We start from the raw sequence: 17,632 nt of genomic DNA, 5'->3' as shown, positions 1-17,632 counted from the left end.
ATTTGCAAGTCGGTATTTTACATCATTAAAAACCAAAGAATACTCTAAAGAGTGTATATATGTGTCTGGAATCTGAATGTAAGCCCGAAGCATTTTTATGTACGTATGCATTTTTATTATATCAACCTAGAATTTGTAATCACAAGCAAAATGGAAAGCAAAAAAGAAGTTGTATAGATAGAATGGGTCGGCCGGGACTATAAGAGCTCGTAAAAACATGAAAAGGAAACCATATTGATCCCATTAACAATGTTCTTTTTTATAACTTTTAAAGTGGTCGCATGATGTATGTTCTTGTTTTTGTTTTTGTTTTGGGTTTAAAGTGTACTTTGGCATGTATGTTCGTTCATGCGTGTCCTCATCAACAAGCTCTTTGACCTTCGTTTCTTTAATCTTTTTCTACTTTATATATTATTCCTCGTAGTTTTCTATTTCTTTTTTTTATTTGATTCTTCCTTAACCCTCCTTTTTAAGTTGTTTCTATAGCTTATTCCTTTTGAATTTTTGTTGTGAATTTTCGTTTTTAGAAGCATGCAGTAAGCTTTTATAATGATTTGTTTCTACTATATATTGTGATCATGTGATATGATGAGTATATATATTTTGTATTCGTTGTTTGTTGCTAATGGCCTAAGTGGCAACATAAATGACCATCAAGCGACTATTCATCACAGTATGCGATGAAAGTGATACATGTTCGTTGTTAATGACATAGTGGCAACACGTATAAAATACCATCAATAATATAAGATCCTTGTCACTGATTAGTGATTACGATAGAAACTAGTTAACAGCAATCAGAAACAATAAATAGTTTTTGCCCCCACCTAATTGCCAAATTTTGAGTTATAAATGATTTTACTCCATATATCTATCATAAATAAGTGCATGATTATTAGACATGTACGTACGTGGATATGAAGTTGTGTCGTAGTATCTCTATCACAATCAAAGAAGCTGGCTTTGAGAGGACACATTCGTCGATCCCAAGAGTTTACAGTTTTTTCCATGGGGACTTTTTTTGTCGATCCAATTATATATTTTTCATTTATTTTAAAAAAACATAAAAATGTTCATGTCAAATTTACGTATAACGTTTATTAACGGACGTAATATTCAAAACGAAATTATATATTTCTCCTATGAGAATATAAGAATGTAGTAACAATTAGAATAATCCCTAGAAAATTAACCAAAAAGAAATGCTGTGTCTTTTTTTTCCGAGGGCACTTTAGTAATTTTCAAGCAACAAAATAAAAAGGAAGTAAGATTCCAGTTTTGCCCTTTTACATAGAGTGGGCTCCCGAGAATCCCAGATCGTAAGCCTTCTGAAACGACGACGACTCGTGATTATGATGAGATTCGGTATCGTAGGCCGACATAGGAAACGCCACGCCACCTGCGTACCCCAGCACACCACCGGGTCTCATGCTAACGTGCACCCCGTGACCCGTGAGTCCAAGAAAGTCTCTGGTCAAACGGTCAGCTTTCTGCCACGTGGAAGCTAGCTGGTCGTACTCAGACGACGTCATCATGACCCGGTCAACACCACCAAGAAGCTCGTTGGCGTTCTTGGTCAGATGATGTCGTTGATGACCGATTGATCGAGTCTGTCCACCGCCTCCGAAAGCCGAGGAGCTGAGAGCCGTTGCTTTTTGGAGGAGAGCAGTCGCGGAGAGAGCTGCCGTCGATGAAAGAGCCGCGGCGGAGTGCGATGGTTCGACGCAAAGAGGTGACGTGAAGAACAAGGGAGAAGATTTGTTGATCATAAAGTGATTAGGGTTAGGGTTTGTGAGAATGGAGGAAGAAGACGTTGAGTGGATTCTTGCACTTTCTTCTGCTAATGCATCACAAAACGCTCTATGCGTTATGAAACTGTCTTTCCTGTTTTATATAAATATGATCATAAACAAAGAAAAATAATTAGATATGAAGATGAACAAATTACCAAAAAGATTTATAAAAGTTTTGCTCATATGTATGTACATGTTCGTATGAGCAATGATGATGCAACAGCAAGAAGTAAAATATAAGTTTTGAAGTGGACCACGGCACACAGAGAGAGAAAGAAGAAAAGAAGTTTCAATATTTCAAGAAAAGCCTATTATTATTGTAATAATGGACCAATGCAAGTTTACACATAGCAAATCAAATCATGCATAGATTACACAAATTCTTTTTTAAAATCAAGATTCTTTCTCAGCAATATGATGATGATGGAGAAGATTCACCTGCAGGCTTTTTAAAAATTTATGTATATCTCTCACTTTCAAATTTCAATTATATATGCAACACAAAATTTACATACAATATAACGAGAAAATAAAAAGAACCATTTTTTATTGAACTATAATTTATTTATATATTCACAAACATTAGCTTTAAATTTAACTCTTCGCAAAATTAATATGGTTATGTACGTCTAAATCCATGAATAATTTTGCCACCACTGCAATTAATTGTACTCAAACTATATAGTCCATAGACAGACCACAAGCAGATTTGTCAAAAGAACATAACCAAAAGAAGACAATTGAAATCAGTCACACGAAAGCATTTAATTCATCTATATATATACAGACCAAGAAATATTATCGATCCACATATGTCACATGGACTCCTATCTCTATATAGATAAGACAATATATCATCTTAGATTTGTCACAGAAACATATCAGTAAAAAAAAATCCAAGAAAAAAACAGTAACAAGGAACAAAGAAAGATCTTCACATATATAAGAACAAAAAACAAAATATATATACCAAGAAAAAAAGAAAAGAAAAAAGGTTTACCTCGAGAAAAGAGTGCCACAGTCACATCTATACTCTCTTGTACCACAGATCTTAGTGTGAGCTTTCCAATCAGATTGAACAGCATAGAACTTTGAACACTTTTCACATTTCCATTTCTTTTCTCCATGTTTCCTGCAAAAGTGTTTCTTGATCCCTGTGAGATCACCAAGAGCTCTCGATGGATGGTGATGAGCACAGCTTGTCTCTGGGCAAACATAAACTTTCTTCCTCTGTTGCTCTTTGCTGCTCTTCTGCTTCAGCTTCCATGGAAGGTTGTGGCCTCTCCTGTGAAGCTGTAGATTCTGATCTCTTTGAAACCCTTTGTTGCATATCTCACAAACGAACCTGTTTGTTGCAAGAAGCGTCTTTGGTGACAATGCGATTACCTCTGCATCTGGATCTGCCAAAAGTTTCACATGATCAGGAAAAAGATGATTTTGTTACAAACCCTAATTATAAAAAGGGAAGGAAAGACTTTTTACACAACCCAAAAGAAGTTCCAAGATTCTTCTAGCTAGTACTCAGAAACCCATATGAAAAAAGTTAAGGTTCCAAGATTCTACCAGGAATCAAAAACCAGGTGAAAACAGCAGTTACAGGATTCAAATGGTTTTTTTCAAGAATCTAAAACGAAATAAAGTAAAAAAGATAGTATTTTTATACCAGGATTTCCAGGAAGGCCTCTCCTTTTCTTAGCGATCTTATGAGTCTCTGTGTGAGTAGAAAGACTGGAAATTGCATGGTTAAAGCCACTGAAATCTTGGATAGTACTACTGATGAGTGTGTTACCAGAAGAAGCACTTGCTTCAGTAGACAAAGAGCTTAGTTTATAGGACAAGGAATGAGATAAAAACATATTAGCCATGGCGTGGTTATAGCTTAAAGGAAGAAGAAAACTCCAACCAAAGAAAAAACAAAACTTTGGAAGAAAACTAAGAAAAGATCCAAACTTTGGTTTATTCTGATCTAGCTCTTTAAAAATATGGAACTTCGATGCAAGTGCCTAGAGAGTTAAGAAGTGTACACAGAAAGACATCATTCTTTGGCTATATATGCAAGAAGGAAAAAAACAATATTTTTTCTTTTAGTTTCTTGAGTGTATGCACATGCTACATGTATGTATGCATGTATATAAGCAGTATAGTCTCAAAAGCAAAGAGGACGACCATGATGGATTATTCTCCAATGTCACTATCATATATATACATATATTTGTGTGCTTACAATAAATGCAAAGACTGTTTGATTCCCATTTTTGTATTAGTTTTTTTTTTTTTTTTCTATCTATGTGCAGATGAATACCACAGAGGTGAGAATAGTAGTGTCAAGTGTGTGTGTGTGTTTGAAAGTGAAGACTTTGACTTTACATTTTTAACTATTTTTGTTTTATTTTCTTTTGTTTCTAAGTGTTCTGCATTATACTGAGAAGAGTGATGATTACAGGACCAGACTCTAAGCATTTACTTTAAATTGTCTATTAAGAAAAGAAAGAGTAGACCCCAGAAAGAAAAATAAAAAGAAAAGCTAAGCTATCAATTTGTGCAATTAATGGAAAATATTGTGAGATGAGACTTAACAGGCTTAATTTCCTTAAATGGAAGTCATAATTACTTTTTATATAAAACAAATAAATAAAAAATTACCTCTTTTCAATATATTGGGTTTTTTTTATAGAGGAAAATGCTTTTGTTTTGTTTTAGTTTGTAAGAGAATCTCTACTTAATTAGCCAACTTTTGTTTTATAATAGTAGATGATTAGTATTAGTAGTACTGAGAAAATTCAAGTTCAGCGTGGGGAAGTCGTATACTTTCCCTATGACATTGCGATACTTTGAATAATATGTTGACAGTTGTTGAACTATAACAAAACCCAATTGTAGTAAGTGTTGAATGGAGTTTAAGTATCTAATCCAAGATGATATTGTTTGACTTATTGCCAAGAAGGTAAGTATACTTGATCAATTTCGTGCTATTGAATTATTATGAATTGAGTGATGTACTGATGTGTTACTTTCTATTTCTAAGTTCTAACTACTACAAAGGCTGCTAAAACTTTTATCTTAGGGGGAGTTATTGGGAGAATGATTTTTAAAGATTTTTAGAGTTTAAGATTCCATTGTTATTGGTTTATAGATTCTTAGATTCCTAATAAAATCTCTTGTTATTGGTGTATGTATTTTGTAATTCTATTTAAAATCCTTTGTTATTCAAAAAGTTGAGTATTTATTGATTTTCCAATTCTATCAAATTCTAGTGTTATTGGTTTAATGATTCCTTACATATTTAGTCATTAAAAACAACTTTCAAAATACTGCAATTCTCACAAGTATTTATAGAATCTATCATATGAAGAATCTATTAAACTCTAGAAATCTGGGTAAACATTATTTTAGAATCCACAAAATTTTTTGAGAATCTTAAAATCTCTAAACTTTAGAAATCCATAAACTCTTTTAAAATCATCCTCCCAATAACCCCCCCTTATTTTTTCTTCAGATTTTTCTGTAGCTCATAAGATTACACAAAACTCTTAAAAAGGCACACTTGATCGGAATGAGACTTATCATATATAAGCTATGAATAAATCAAAAGAATATGTGATTGTGTGCATGAAAAATAACATGTCTTCTATATATACCATAAGGTTAAATCACTCATAAAGATTATTAAAAAAATGGTTGGGGAAAAAAATACATACACTAGTACACAAAGGATATACAAAGCAATCATAATATGGCCAAGCTAAAAGCATTTTGGCTTTGAATATCAAAATGGAATATATTACTTTGTTGAATTTTTTGGTTTTCGACTTCTTCCTATGATTTACTCTCTTGTGGATGACTTTTGTGTTATCTTCTTTCTCCTTTTTTTTTTCTTTCTAAATTACCTTTTTTTAAGTTTTTGATTAATAATATATTCTCATATATCCATCCCTTTGAAAAAAATACTTGTTAAACCCCACCAAGAAGAATTTTTCGCACTCCTTCATTTCACCCCTTCTTTAACTTTATATCATCTCTTTTTAAAAATGATTGTATAAACAAAATAAATATTCCAAAAAAAAAAAACACAAAGAACATTTTGGTAAGTCGATTTTGTCCTTAGACTTGTCTTGTACGTTCATAAGATTCACTTGGGACAGGTTTGTCTATTTCCGTAAATTCTATAGTTTATGATGGAATCCCTTTTAGGCCAAAGAAACAAAACATATGACCATTACGAGAGCCACGAGCGTAACTACTAAAAACCCCATGCAACACCGAATATTCTTCTTTTTTGTTTTTCTTTTCCAAAAAAGGCTTTTTTGAAATGTGTAATATTCTTCAATATATTACATATGCTATACGAAGGAAATAAATATACATACATGAATATTCGATTTCTTGTTACAAACAAAGGGGAGGACAAATGTATAGGGAAGAATATAGTCATCAGCTTGGGTTAAGGTTAGTATTATATATCAAGGTTCACGTTTTAGGTCCAGTGGGAATTTAGAAGTTTACGTTGAAAGGAGTTGATGATATAAAATCGAATTTTAAGGAAAACAACAACAAATACAAAAGAATAAAAGGGTGACAAGGAGATTACAAGATTCCAACTGTATGTTCCTTTTAGTTTTACAGATTTTCACACTTTACTTTCATCTCTCTTGAGTCTTGTGTATGGGTTGCGGTTCAGGGTTCATGGCTATTCACACGGCTATGGAGTTCCAGCATCTCCTGATGGTTAGGGTCGACCGAGAGTGCTGCACGACAGTCCCGCAACGCACTTCCCACATCTCCTATGTGTTCATGGAATGCCGCTCTTAAGTGCAGAAGATGCAGATCCGCTTTAAAGGTGATAGCTCGTGATAACTCCGCTATAGCCTCTCTCTCCTTCCGACTATCCATCAACACTATAACGAAAAATTTGAGTTTCATCAGGTTAAGCCGATTCTTTTCCAGAGATGATGGAAAAAAAAGAAAAAAAGAAGAAGAAGAGCATAAGAGTTATAAGAAAGATAGAAAACCTGCTGCACGATATCGATAAGGATAAACCCGCAGAGGGTCTAACCGGGTGACCATTTCGAGATCAGATTTGGCGAGTTCACGTTCACAATACTCAGATCTTTTCTCGTAAGCAGATGCATTGTTTTGAGCTTTTTCGATTAGTCTGGTCATTTCTTCATAGGCTGCAGCTTTGTCGTTTCTAAGGAAATGGACACGAGCTAGACCTTGATGTGCACGCGTGTGTCTTACCTTGAGAGCATTTATATAGCAATCCGCAGCTAAGTCTAACTTCTCGCAATCCACGTAGACACTCCCCAGATTATTCAGAGCCTAAAATCAAACCACAAACAGCATTGTTAACCGGCTGCATCTAATCGCTTGGGCATAAACACAAAACCAAATCGGCTCGAAACTTAACTATTTACACCAAAACCAAAGTGGACATTTAAAAAAGTGGGCTGTAACATAATTGGCTAATAGAGAATAAATCCAACCAACCCGAAGTTACTATAACCAAATCCAATAAACCTGAGACATAGTTTTTATTTTCACTGATTTAAAAACAGATGTGGTGATGGTGAATGACAGTACCTGGCCTTTGCGCAACCTATCAGACGGGCACTTAAGAGCATCTTCAAGCAGTGAAACAACAGTTGAAGAACTTGATAGATCGAGGCTAGATTCCGCTAAGGCATAAGCTTGAAGGAAATAAGCTTCAAATGATCTCTTTATTCTAATGGATTCCTTAGCCTTTTGTAGCCCTTCTTCGCAGTGACCCGTATCATACAAGATCCATCCTTCATAAACCAGACGCTCGTGGTCACTCGAGGCATGCTCGCGGGCTAACTGTAAACTACGCATTGCTGCTTCTGGACAATTCAACCTGTTAAAACAAAGGTATGAGAATGAGGTGCTGGATTAACGATCTTATTAGGAAAAAAAAACCAAGTAGAAACATTTGAAATAACTGACTTATACATTTCATGAAAAATTGCACTCTGATAAAATTGTGTTCTCTAAAACTAATTAATATATCTCATGAAAAAACAAATTCAAGCTGAAACTGTACCAAACCGTTTTCACTTTAGCTATTCCTTTTCAAAAACTGAAAACCTTAAAAACACCGAATTGAATTGAACTCCAGTTTTCCTTGATAATCATATTAAAAATTGAACTCAAGAGTGTTGAATTAAAAAAAAATACCTTAGGAGAAGCAAAGATTGCCTGAAATAAAGAACACCTTTGCAAGCATCAGATTCGAGCATCTGATAGATCACGGAAAGAGAACCTATATCATCAACATTCGACCATTTCTCATATAGCTGCATCCAACAATCCGCTGTTGTCCAATTCTCAACATGCTCATACACAAGCGTCCTGAGCTGCCTCCCAGCTACTTTCCCATCAAACATTCGATAATCCGGACACAAGGTCAGGGCAGCCTGAATATCACGAAGAGCTGCTTCATAGTCATCCATACCAAGATAAAGACAAAACCGGATTTCCAAGCATTCTAACGCGAGTTTAAACCCTAAGATCCGATTGATTTCTTCAAGTGCAGCCTTAGCATTTTGTTTCGACATTAGAGTGACAGCTCTATACATGTAAGGATATGTTAAAGTCGGGTCCAATTCGGTTGCCTTCCCAAGATCTTCCAATTTCTTATCACCCTCACAATAGAAAGACCTTTCTTGATACATCCAGCCGAGGGGCGGTGAAACAGAGGAGATAACCGAGCTTAGCTTCTCATAAGCCCAAAGCCGATGCCCTTGGATGTATCCTAGTCTTGCTAAACCAGTAGCCGAATACACATGGCCTAAATTAAAAGCAGTTTCAAAAGCTTCTTCTGCCTCGCGGTATTCTTTCCTCAACAACCTCATACACCCTAACCGATGAAACCCCAAAACTTTCTGGCGGTCATTTTCTGCAAAGTCAACCAATTTCTCCAAGAAACCCAATGTTCTGTCAGACCGAAGATCTATACACATCGAGACTTCACTTAAAAAAGAGTATAAGGAGAATGAAGCTTTTCCTGCCATGGTTGAGACTTGAGATCTAGTAACCCGAGTCAAAACCTCGACAACACGCTCATCGGTCAAACTATCTGGCATCTCATAAAGAAAAACTTGCAGACACGATGCAGCAAGGATTGGGGAGTTCTCTTCAAGTGCAAAGTCCATAAGCTCAATGGCACATTCAATAGAAGAAATCAGAGATGCCAATTCTCTATCGCATGCATCTCTGAGTTGCTCACAGCAAAACTTGTTTGCGAAAACTAAGACTTCCAAAAGAAGGTTTTTGGAAACTCCGATTAATACACCCACAACACTGAAATCTCTAACAACCCGCATAGCTGATGAGGATACATGATTTTCTGACATATCTATCTCATCGAGAAGTGATTCCGTGAAATTACCGTAAAGCATTGCGTTAAATGGAGCTGAAAGACTCGCAATTTTTCGCCTTTGGCAAGATATCTTCTCTTCTCCTATCTTAAACACAACATTTTTCGAGACACTGCGGTTCGTCTTCACAGATGCTGCCTCAGAGGAAGAAGCTGTAATGGCTGGGAAATAAGATGCAATATCCAGAGGCACAAATTCTTCGGAATATTTACCACAAGAGGAAAGCAGATCGGTGATAACTTCCTCTCCTTGTTTCTCATACCTCAACCAAGACCCAAACACAACTTTCTCATGGACAGTTGTAGCCTCTTGCCAAGCTGATTGAAGGCTTCTCCGTCTAAGTTTGGTCTCCCCAAGACCTCTAAACACTTGATACTGCAACAAATACAAAATCGATCTCTCCTGCAAAGGACAAGTCTCAAGCTCTTCGTGAATCTGAGCTAGAACTTCTACGTAGTCGAGAGGTTTATAATGCGGCAGTATCTGCGGTTCAGGAACTTTGATAAATGATTCTCTGCACAGTGGACTACAAAAAAAGACCAAAGATTAGTCTATATCCAAAGCGTCTCAAGCTCAATATATAACCAATTAAAACAAGCAGAAAACAGAAAAGGAAAACACTTACGCAGATGAAGAAGCAGAGGAAGAGAGTTTCCCTCTCTCAACTTGAAGCCATGATTGTGGATTCAAGGAATTGAGCTGTGGTTCTTTACAAGAATCAGATGGGTAAAAAGTCCTCATCTGACATAACAGATGAAACAAATCCCAGATCTCCAGGATAGCCAGAAGGGGTAATCAACACGCTATTTTCTTGTCGATTTCACACTACCTCAGCCCAGAAACTAAGTAAAGAAGGGTTACTTAAGTAAGGGATTCCTATACAAAAAAATCTGAACTTTGGTACAATGAGATCTTCCAACACCTAAAGCTAAAGCATTTCTCTATGAAACCACTAATGTGCAGTAAGATAGAAGTAGAACAAACCTAAATACATAAATGAGAAGCACAAAACTCACTCGAAATCGCCATGGAACTGATACCCATTAAAGAAATTAAGAGAATGAATCACCAAAATCAAAGCTTTCCCGAGAAAACCCTAATAATCTACAAGCAGTGGTGGCATAATCTAAGAGGCTCAAGTGAAAATTAAGCTAAACCCAGAAAAATTAAAGAGAATCTAACAAATCTAAGATGCCTTAGACATCAAAAAGTAAGAATCTTTTGAACCAGCAGAGTCAAGAAGAAGAGAGTAAAGGAAGAAACACCACCAATGTTACTGGGAGAGCTTCTGCAATTTGAAAAAGAGAAGAACCCTAAGACAGAGAGATGTGTGAGATTAGGACAAGTTCAAGTTTGAGCAAAAAAGTGAATCGAAGTGAGAGAGAGATATAGCGAAAGAGAGAGTGGGAAATGTTTTCCAAATTCACACTTTTGTAATTCTCTGAGCTCTTTTGTTTCGTTGGTAAAAGGGAAAGTTTTTTCTTCTTTTCAATTGTTTTTTCTGATATATAATCCTCCTCTCTCTCTCTCTCTTTTATATTTTGAAGATCTCCACATAAACAGTAACCACCACTATCGATTTCTTCGGCCACTCTTCAAGAAGAATGGTGATTAATTATTAATTTATACATTCTAAAATAATGTATTCAAAAATGATCGAGCATATATGTTTCAGACAGCCTTTTTTTTGGGTCTCAATCCTCAAATCAAATATATTTAATAATAAATAAAAAAAACATAACCAATCCTATGATTGGTTATCTAATTTGGAAATTTATTGTAGAAAAAATTCATAGTTAATCATCAAATAAATTAAACTATGAGCTATAACATTTAACCAAGGAAAAAAACATATATACATAGGAACTGAAATATAAAAAAATACAACTATTGTGGAAATGAGAATTACATCATCTTAAACAACTTCAATCTTTTTTTTTTTTTTTTCGTCTGAATATTTCATTATAAGCTTCAAGGTTTTTACAAAATGTTACAAAAAATCATAAGGATCAGGGACAATCACCATCAAAGGAGAGTAAACAAAACATTACTAATACGTAACGTACATTTCCTCGTCGAACACTTCATGTAGCCATGAAGGGTGGCCGGTAGCCACATATGTCTTCGATCCTCTCCCGTTACGCTTTGCGCAATTAGAAAAGCACCCTTATTAGCACTACAACACTCTTTGTGAATCTTCCAAAAGGGTATGGGTTTTAAGACTTCAAGAATAGCCTCAGATTGGAATTTATAAGACGGCCAGGCCAAAGGACGAGCCACCGTCTCATATAGATCGTTTGCCTCAAACGCCAAAATGACCCTAGGGATGTGAAGACTGGTAATGCTTTCAATGGCCCAGAGCCAAACACTCAGCTCTGCATCACTTTTAGAAATAACCGGATTAAAGGCTCTACGGCTATGAAGGAGAACTAATCCTTCAGAATTCCTCAAAACCCACGCAGCTCCAGCCATCTTTTTCTCTTTGTTCCATGATGCAGCAATGTTACATTTTAACCACGGTTTATCAGATGGCCTCCAAGACTTACCATTGCTCTTCGATTTCTGGCTATTAGGTTCACCTTCCTCCCTCTCCACCTGCTGAGCAAGGAACCATTCACATGTATCCTCTTTGATCTTCATAACCATATCCTGTATACCAAAAGACCTTCCTTCAAAAGCAAGATTGTTCCTATATTTCCAAAGCTTCCATAAAATCCATGGGATCGATCTTGCTACATGACCTTCTCCTCTCGCCTTTTTGGCCAGCATCAACACAAAATAAAGGTTCTGGTACAGGGAACTTACATGGAATCCGTTTTCAGGATGGGGAATCTCACAAAGGACCCATATTTGTCTAGCAAGAGGGCATGCAAAGAGGATATGGTTAATGGATTCACTCTCCATTCCACAAATTTGGCATCTTTGATCAATTTTAATACCCCTAGTCACCAATCTTTCAGCCACAAGAAGGGCACCAGACATAGCTTTCCACATAAAAACCTTGAGCTTTGATGGCGCAGAACATTCCCAGATTCTCTTCATTACTCAATGTTATTCAGCTCACAAAGTATAATATATATGAGGGTTAGTTAAAACTATAGCTATGGTAGACTTCAAAATTAAAAGTTGGGTATCACTAATTTGAAAATTAATTCTCTCACATGATGTCAGGAATAAAGACAAAAGTAACCCTATACAGTTTTAGATGGTTAAATGAAATGATTCTGCTTTCTATCTATATTGGCAAAGACACGACAACTCCAACATTAAATGATGTCAACGATATCTTCGAACATATTGGATATCATTATGTTTAGTCGATATCATTATGTTTAGTCGATAACTCTAGATAACAATTAGTATGTATACTAAAGTAACAAGTCTAATCTTATAAATTAAAAAATTGATAGTATATACTACAAGGTACTCACTAACTACACACTTGACCTTCTAGAATAGTATGTAGACATAAACATAACATTATGGATAGTAGATAACAAAAGCATAAGAGGATTATGTATTTATTATTAGGTAAAAGATGCGAGTTATGTGATCATGATCATGATTATTAGAAGATTGGCACTAGTGACATCTTTTAATGAGAAATGCAATGTAACCGAACGTAATTTAGGTCCTAGTTATGGCTAATTTTATATAGTAAAAATTATCTTAGGTTGATAATTTTTATAACTAATAACTATTAATGTCGATTAGCTTCCGGTTTGATAATTCTTATGTTATACTGGTAACTACTAGAGTGAGAAGAAATCCTGTAAGTGTTATGTTATAGCAGTAACTAGTATAATAATAACATAGAATTATTCTGTGATAAAATTAGATTTTATTCTATTAAATCATGTACTATATATATTACAAAATCTAAACCCTAACAACTATTTTGTCAACCCAAACCGAAATATAATTTCATTTAATTACAAAATCTAAACCCTAACCACTATTTTATCAACCCAAACCGAAATATAATTTCGTTGAATTACAAAATCTAAACCCTAACCACTATTTTGTCAACCCAAACTGAAAAATAATTTTATTTAATTACAAAATCTAAAACCTAACCACTATTTTGTCAACCCAAACCAAAATTATAATTTCGTTTAATTACAAAAACTAAACCCTAACCACTATTTTGTCAACCCTAACCACTATTTTGTCAACCCAAACCAAAATATAATTTTGTTTAATTACAAAATCTAAACCCTAACCACTATTTCATAAACACAAACAAAAATGTATTTTTTTTTGGTTATAAAATCTAAAGCCTAACCACTATATTATAAACTCAAACCGATATATATTTCCATGAATTCGATAACACTGTTCATCAGTGATTAAAAGCATTCGATAACCTTTTTTAAAACATGTTAAATAATATGTTATCGCGGTAAGTTACATATTATCCGTTAAATTGAATATTTATATAAACCGGTAATATAAATATTTTATACAAGTACGTAAATAAAACTGTATAAAACAAATAAATAACAAAATAATAAGAAATAAACTGAATGAAACACACATTGTATACTGATTTGATTATCTGGTAACACGTATTAAATCAGCTAACCTCGGCGTCATCAGTTTCGTCAACCACATCATCTTTATCATAGCCCACAACACGTTTTTTTGTTCCAAAAAAAATCAGTGTAACAAGTGTGTAGGGTTAAAATCGTCAAAAATATATCCACCTAATAAAAAAAAGATCAGTGACATTTAGTTAATAAAATGGTCAACTGATGCTATGACTTACAATTTCCCTATATATGACGCATCCTAAAAATTAATGTTTCTTTTTAGTTCCGAGAAACACAATTTTTTAATCCAATAACATTTTTATTTACTTTTTATATATGTAAAATAAAATAATTGATTGAACAAAAATCTTTTATATCATTGAAAAGGAGAACAAAAATAATATAAAATTTTTTAAAATTTTACAAATTATCACAAAAATTAATATTAAAATGTATCTATAAGAGTTTGGTAATTTTATTGATATAAATATTTTTTTTAATCCATTAATATGTTTTGTTTTTGGGACACGATCCTTTTTCTTGTACACATGAAAGAAAAGGTAGAAAGAAGTATCCTAGTCACACGGTTCGTGACTTGGTGTCATCTCCAGTCTCCACCTTAAACCTTCATGAACCTTCTCCTTCCTCTGAGTTCCCGCAACCGCTTTTTTCATGGAAACAAAAAACAAAAAATCCAAATTTTTTATCTCAGGTTCCGCTCATACCACAACAGAGACTCAGCAGCAAAGCAAATTCAACTTCCGCCTTCTCTACTCGATCGTGATATACAGTCATCGAATTTTCCCGCGCTTTCCGTAATGTATCAGTGGAACTTACCGTACCGGAAAGATGACGTGGAAACCGGCGGCAGCTCAAGACCTCTGTACCCGACGATGCTTGAAAACCCCGACCTCCGTTGGGGTTTTATTCGCAAGATTTACTCTATCATCGCCTTTCAGCTTCTCGCCACCGTCGCCGTCGCCGCCACCGTTGTCACCGTCCATCCAATCGCTCTGTTCTTCGCTACCACCGGCCTTGGATTAGCTCTCTACATAGTCATCATCATCACTCCCTTCCTAGGTAATACTCTTCACAATCACACACTTGTTCTTAGAAATCAAAGTTTCAATTTTTATTATAATCTCAATTTGCGTTTCTCTCCGATTATATAGTGATGTGTCCGTTGTACTACTACCACCAGAAGCATCCGGTGAATTACTTGCTCTTGGGGGTTTTCACTTTGGCTCTGGCTTTTGTAGTTGGATTGACATGTGCTTTCACCAATGGTAAGACTTCTTCATCAACCAACCACTTTTTTGGTAATAGATTTGAGGAATTGAGATTTTGACATCTCCTGATGTTTGTTGTGTGTATATGTTTATGACTGACTCTGTGTTGGACGCAGGGAAAGTGATTCTCGAGTCAGCGATCTTGACAACGGTTGTGGTGCTTTCTCTCACATTATACACCTTTTGGGCTGCTAAGAAAGGATATGACTTTAATTTCCTTGGACCCTTCTTGTTCGGCGCTCTCATTGTGCTTATTGTCTTCGCCCTAATACAAGTAACACCCTTTTATTCCAAATTCACAACAAGCGTTAGAGGAGAGCAAGATTTTTAATTAGGCTTAGCCTATGACTTTTGGTAGCATTGTTTTTAGGCCGACAAGTTTGAAACTTTATTTCACATTAGACACTACAGTCTACAGAGGATGGGAGTTTTAACTTTTTAGCCAATTAAATTTGGTAGCTTATGGAATTACAGAGGATGGGAGTTTTACTTTTAACTTGTGCGATGTGGTAGTTTTTTCGTTGCATTTTTAACACTAAGAAGCTAGAAACTTGATTCTCTCACCGTAGGCATCACAGAGAATGAGAGCTTTAACCTATTGAAAGTGGTACTTTTATAGCATTCGTTTGGCTAGAAAAAGTTCGAAACTTGGTATAAACTATAGTCTATATGAATTGCATAGAATGAGGGATTTTATCTATGAATTGTGGTTGTTTTGGTCTATGAATGCTTATATCACAATATTAGGGCAACATTATCAAGGAGATCTTAGACCTAAGATTTACATAGGAAAGTATCTTATGCAAGATCTTTTCCGGTGTAAATTTTAAGTCTAAGATCCCCTTGATAATGTTGGTCTTAGACATTACAGAACAGAGAATGAGAAATTTAGCATACTGGATATGTTAGTTTTGGTGGCATTCTTTTCAGACTTGGAAGCTAGTAACTTGATTTTACTATAGACATTATAGAGGATGAGAGTAGAGCTTTGGAATGCATAACCAGGTCTCATATGCTAATTTGTATTATGTATGTGCAGGTCTTGTTCCCATTAGGGCGGATATCGGTGATGATCTACGGTTGTTTGGTATCGATAATATTCTGCGGATACATAGTCTATGATACAGACAATCTGATCAAACGATACACATACGATGAGTACATTTGGGCAGCTGTTTCACTCTACCTAGACATCATCAACCTCTTCTTGTCTCTTCTTACTGTATTTAGAGCCTTAGAGAGATGATGACTATATATATGTGGATGTGGTAATTAGTTTCTTTGTCTCTAAAAAATAATGTTTTAAGGATAAGATAATAAATCTGTATATTTTGGTCGTTACAGTTCACATGTTCATGTGATTGATTATAGAGGGAACACAGAAACTGTGGTGGATCAAGAAATGATTATAACGAAAATGCCAAATTATGTGTGTAGTGTAGCTAAGGACATCACGAGAGTCAAAAAAAAAAAAAAAAAGGTGTAAGCCTTTGGTTCTTCTCACAAGAAAACAAATGGGGTGATCATTGAACTATTTTTAGAAAATAATTATTCAAATTAGAATTAGTGCTGACGTTTATCAATTAAGAGAATGGATTATTATGTTTTAATGCATTTAGATAATTGAAGGGTTAAAGTTTACGATCTATGGTTTAACTATTTCGAGTTTAGTTTTTAGGATTTAGGTTAAGAAGTTAGGGTTTAGTTGTTTCAGACCACGTTGTTAATAAAGATTAGACATTTAAAATTATTTTGAATGAAAGAAAAAAAAAAAAAACTAAAAAAGGCAAAAACATGGGAAGCCTCGAGGTGTGTGTTGAAGGAAAAGAAAAGGAATGTTTATAATTCTGAAATGCTCCAAATGCAAATCGACAAAACGAAATAATGGTAAGGAGAGTGATAAAACGATCCAAATTGGGAAGACTAGTCTTGTTGTAAGTTGTAACAGCTCATGTTGCTGCTTCATTCTTTCTAATCAATTCATGTCTCTCATTCTCAATTGTTTGGTTTTGGCGCTTAAGTGTAAAAAGATCTCTCTCTTTAGATAAGCTTCTTCATTCCTTTGTCAAAATTTTAGTGGATTCTCTAGGATTTGTGGTCGCAATGCAAAAAGAACCATATGATACATTGCGGTCAAATGTATGTGTAAATGATGGGGCAAGTGCTCTCTAGCATGGCTTCGACCCATATTCTTTATTATGATGAAGTTTTGAAATATGATCAAAAAGGGCCAATGCCAAAAAAAAAGGAAACACAAACATAATGGTCCGTATTTTCACGATCAAGCTAAGATAACAAAACGAATGAATTACAACTTACAAGCATATATTGTTGTTCACTGGATTTGTGGAATTTGTGACCATACAATGCAAATATGATTATACATGACGGTGAAATGTATGTGTAACCAATAACCCATTGCATAGTTATGTAAAAAAAAAAAAAAAAAAACGAACTTTGAAAATCCATAGAGAATTTCTTGTTTTCTCTATTATGTAATTGGGATTTTGTATGGAATACACACAATACAAATATATATTACGGCGATATGTATGTGTAACCCAAATACACACATGAGCAACATGACAAGACCAAAGAAATTTACAAGCATTTTTCTTTTCGTA

At 34.8% G+C, this 17,632-nt stretch overlaps 3 protein-coding genes across 3 annotated transcripts; 1 reads left to right on the top strand and 2 right to left on the bottom strand.

Moving 5' to 3' along the window:
- Positions 1-1,172: 1,172 nt before the first annotated feature.
- Positions 1,173-3,720, bottom strand: LOC17884136 (protein indeterminate-domain 12). Its single transcript, XM_006287735.2, has 3 exons — positions 3,457-3,720; positions 2,794-3,193; positions 1,173-1,884 (listed from the first exon to the last, which is right to left on the bottom strand). The coding sequence occupies exons 1-3, from the start codon at positions 3,656-3,658 to the stop codon at positions 1,287-1,289; spliced, it is 1,200 nt and encodes a 399-aa protein (XP_006287797.2). The 5' UTR covers positions 3,659-3,720; the 3' UTR covers positions 1,173-1,286.
- A 2,571-nt stretch (positions 3,721-6,291) lies between these two features.
- On the bottom strand, positions 6,292-10,714 carry LOC17882495 (ETO1-like protein 1). Its single transcript, XM_006286973.2, has 5 exons — positions 9,813-10,714; positions 7,986-9,713; positions 7,374-7,665; positions 6,803-7,112; positions 6,292-6,688 (listed from the first exon to the last, which is right to left on the bottom strand). The coding sequence occupies exons 1-5, from the start codon at positions 9,926-9,928 to the stop codon at positions 6,468-6,470; spliced, it is 2,667 nt and encodes an 888-aa protein (XP_006287035.1). The 5' UTR covers positions 9,929-10,714; the 3' UTR covers positions 6,292-6,467.
- A 3,582-nt stretch (positions 10,715-14,296) lies between these two features.
- On the top strand, positions 14,297-16,351 carry LOC17882561 (protein LIFEGUARD 3). Its single transcript, XM_006288219.2, has 4 exons — positions 14,297-14,799; positions 14,892-15,005; positions 15,125-15,282; positions 16,048-16,351. The coding sequence occupies exons 1-4, from the start codon at positions 14,349-14,351 to the stop codon at positions 16,252-16,254; spliced, it is 930 nt and encodes a 309-aa protein (XP_006288281.1). The 5' UTR covers positions 14,297-14,348; the 3' UTR covers positions 16,255-16,351.
- Positions 16,352-17,632: the final 1,281 nt, after the last annotated feature.

Source organism: Capsella rubella, unplaced genomic scaffold (assembly GCF_000375325.1).
Source record: "Capsella rubella cultivar Monte Gargano unplaced genomic scaffold, Caprub1_0 scaffold_6, whole genome shotgun sequence".
Taxonomy (NCBI): domain Eukaryota; kingdom Viridiplantae; phylum Streptophyta; class Magnoliopsida; order Brassicales; family Brassicaceae; genus Capsella; species Capsella rubella.
This window is presented reverse-complemented; position numbering and strand designations above follow the sequence as displayed.